The sequence below is a fragment of the Dipodomys ordii genome, unplaced genomic scaffold, assembly GCF_000151885.1.
Source record: "Dipodomys ordii isolate 6190 unplaced genomic scaffold, Dord_2.0 Scaffold180, whole genome shotgun sequence".
Lineage (NCBI taxonomy): Eukaryota > Metazoa > Chordata > Mammalia > Rodentia > Heteromyidae > Dipodomys > Dipodomys ordii.
In genome coordinates, this window is record NW_012267396.1 from 1417414 (window position 1) to 1419562 (window position 2149).

General features: G+C 62.1%; 1 protein-coding gene across 1 annotated transcript in view; it reads right to left on the reverse strand.

Moving 5' to 3' along the window:
* Positions 1–206: 206 nt before the first annotated feature.
* Positions 207–2149, reverse strand: part of Elof1 (elongation factor 1 homolog (S. cerevisiae)) — a 6283-nt gene continuing 4340 nt past the window's right edge. Inside the window, exons 2-4 of the mRNA XM_013033977.1 lie at positions 1096–1230; positions 928–998; positions 207–752 (exon numbers count right to left, since the gene is read on the reverse strand). Of these exons, the coding sequence (XP_012889431.1) occupies positions 688–752; positions 928–998; positions 1096–1211 (252 nt within the window). The 5' untranslated portion in view covers positions 1212–1230 and the 3' untranslated portion in view covers positions 207–687. The remainder of the gene's footprint in view (positions 753–927; positions 999–1095; positions 1231–2149) is intronic.

The window sequence follows — 2149 nt, forward strand, 5'->3', positions numbered from 1 at the left end:
CTGAGTAGCTCGTTGTGCTACAGGTGCCTGCCGCCCAGGTCTTTGGGAAGGACGGTTGTAAATACTTAGCCAGATGCGTGTCTGCTCCACTGTGCCATCTGTGCTACCATGGAGTCGAGGGTGGCCTGCCCTCTCTCCTGCAGGCCCCTCCCTTCCCCAGGGGCCCACACAGGCAGCAAGAATTCACGCAGAGCAGAGCCTTTTCAGCACTGGCTGCTTTACTGAACGACTACTTCGCCCCCAACCCCGCTCCGCCTCCCCACATGAACATGACGGGGCTCCCGGGTGGGAGGCGCTGACTCCGGCCCGGGCGGCTGAGGGCCCTGGGGTCCCGGGGAGGGGGGGGGCAGGAAGTCCAGCCCACTCAGGCCGGGGGGAGCGGTGAGGTGGGCTGGGGGGCGGGTCCCCGCATCTGTCTTTTGCTCCAGGGGAGCCGGAGCCCCCAGAGCAGGGATAGGCCGAAGGGAGCGGCTCAAACGCTACTGGACCAAATGGGGGTCTGGTGCGGGAGCCCCGCCGCTGCCCCGCCGCTCCGGCCACGCAGGCCGCACTGGCCCGGGGAGGGGCTCCGCGCCCCGCACCCCGACCCACACCCGACCCACACCCAGGCCCCTGGAATGTCTGGCGGAACCCGGCGGGCGGGGCCGCAGTGGGCGGGGCCTCCGAGGGGGTGGGTCCTCCACGTCGCTACTGATTGGCCGCCTCGCAGGCGTCTATCCAATCGCTGTACACGTCCACGGGTTCTGACAGATCTGAGATGCGGAGGTCAAGGGCGACTGGTACCCCGGGGGCCCCGGTCCCTACCGGCACACAGGCGGGGAACAGCGGCTGGAAGGACCTCCGGACCCCTGGGGCAGCCACCCTGCCGCGGCAGCCCTGGCCCCCCGCCCCCCGGCCCCCTCCATTTGTCCAGACTTTCAAGGATACAGGTGATGGGGGTCTGAAACTCCTCGAGGCACACGGTACAAGAGATGACTCCGGTGTTGCGGGCACGGTCCCTGGAACGGGAGGGGAGGGGCTGTGAGCGAGGCGCCCCAGGCCTGGGGACCCCGGGAGCGGGGAGGCCTGGGGGGAGGCCGTGGGGGCCCCACTCACATTTTCACATCGCAAGACTTCTCGTGGTTACAGAAGGGGCAGGTGAACTGCGTCTCCAGGGTGCCTGTCATCTTCTTTTTGGGAGGTGGCTTCCGTTTTGACTTTCTGCGTCCCATGGCTGCAGGTGGGTACAACCTGGAGAGGTCAGAAGGGTAAAGGTCAGACACAGACTAGGGAAGGGGCCCCAACAGTGATCCAGGGAGAAGAAAACGCTGCCCGGATCTGTCTCTGAGAAACAAGGTTCTGGGTCCCCCCACACACTCTGGGAAGAAGGGGAGAGAGCAGACTTGAACTCTGGTTCCCCACCAGTGCAGAATGACTGTGTGACCCCAGACAGGGGGCGCAGACTCTCTGTGCTCAGGGTTCCTCTTCTTTAAGACAAAGCATGTAGCTGGGCGTGATGGCTCCGCCTGTCATCCTAGCTACTCAGGAGGCTAAGATCTAAGGATCATTCATGGTTCAGCCAGCCTGGGCAGGAAAGTCTGGGCGACTCATCTCCAATGAACCACCAGAAAACTGGAAGTGGCCCTGTGGCTCCAGTGGTAGAGCGCTAGCCTTGAGCTGAAGAGCTGAGGGACAGCGCCCAGACCCAGAGTTCAAGCCCCACAACCGAGAGACAAAGCATTTGTAAGCTGGGTGCTGGTGCTCACACCTGCAACCCCAGCTACTTAGAAGGCAAAGATCTGGGAATCAGAGCAGGAAGCCAGCGTGGGGAGGACAGCCTGAGACTCTTATCTCCAATCAAGCACCAAAAAACTGGAAGTAGAGCTGTGGTTCAAGTGGTAGAGTGCCAGCCTTGAGCAAAAAAGCTTAAAGAGGGCTGGGAAGGTGGCTCAGTGGTAGAGGGCTTGCCTAACATGCATGAAGCCCTGGGTTCGATTCCTCAGTATCACTGGAAGTGGAGCAGTAGCTCAATTGACAGACTGCTAGCCTTGAGCAAAAGAAGCTCAGGGACAGAGCCCAGGCCCAGCCTTCAAGCTCCAGGACTGGCAAGAGAAAACAAAAACAAGGGGCTGGGAAGGTGGCTCAGTGGTAGAGCGCTTGCCTTGCATGC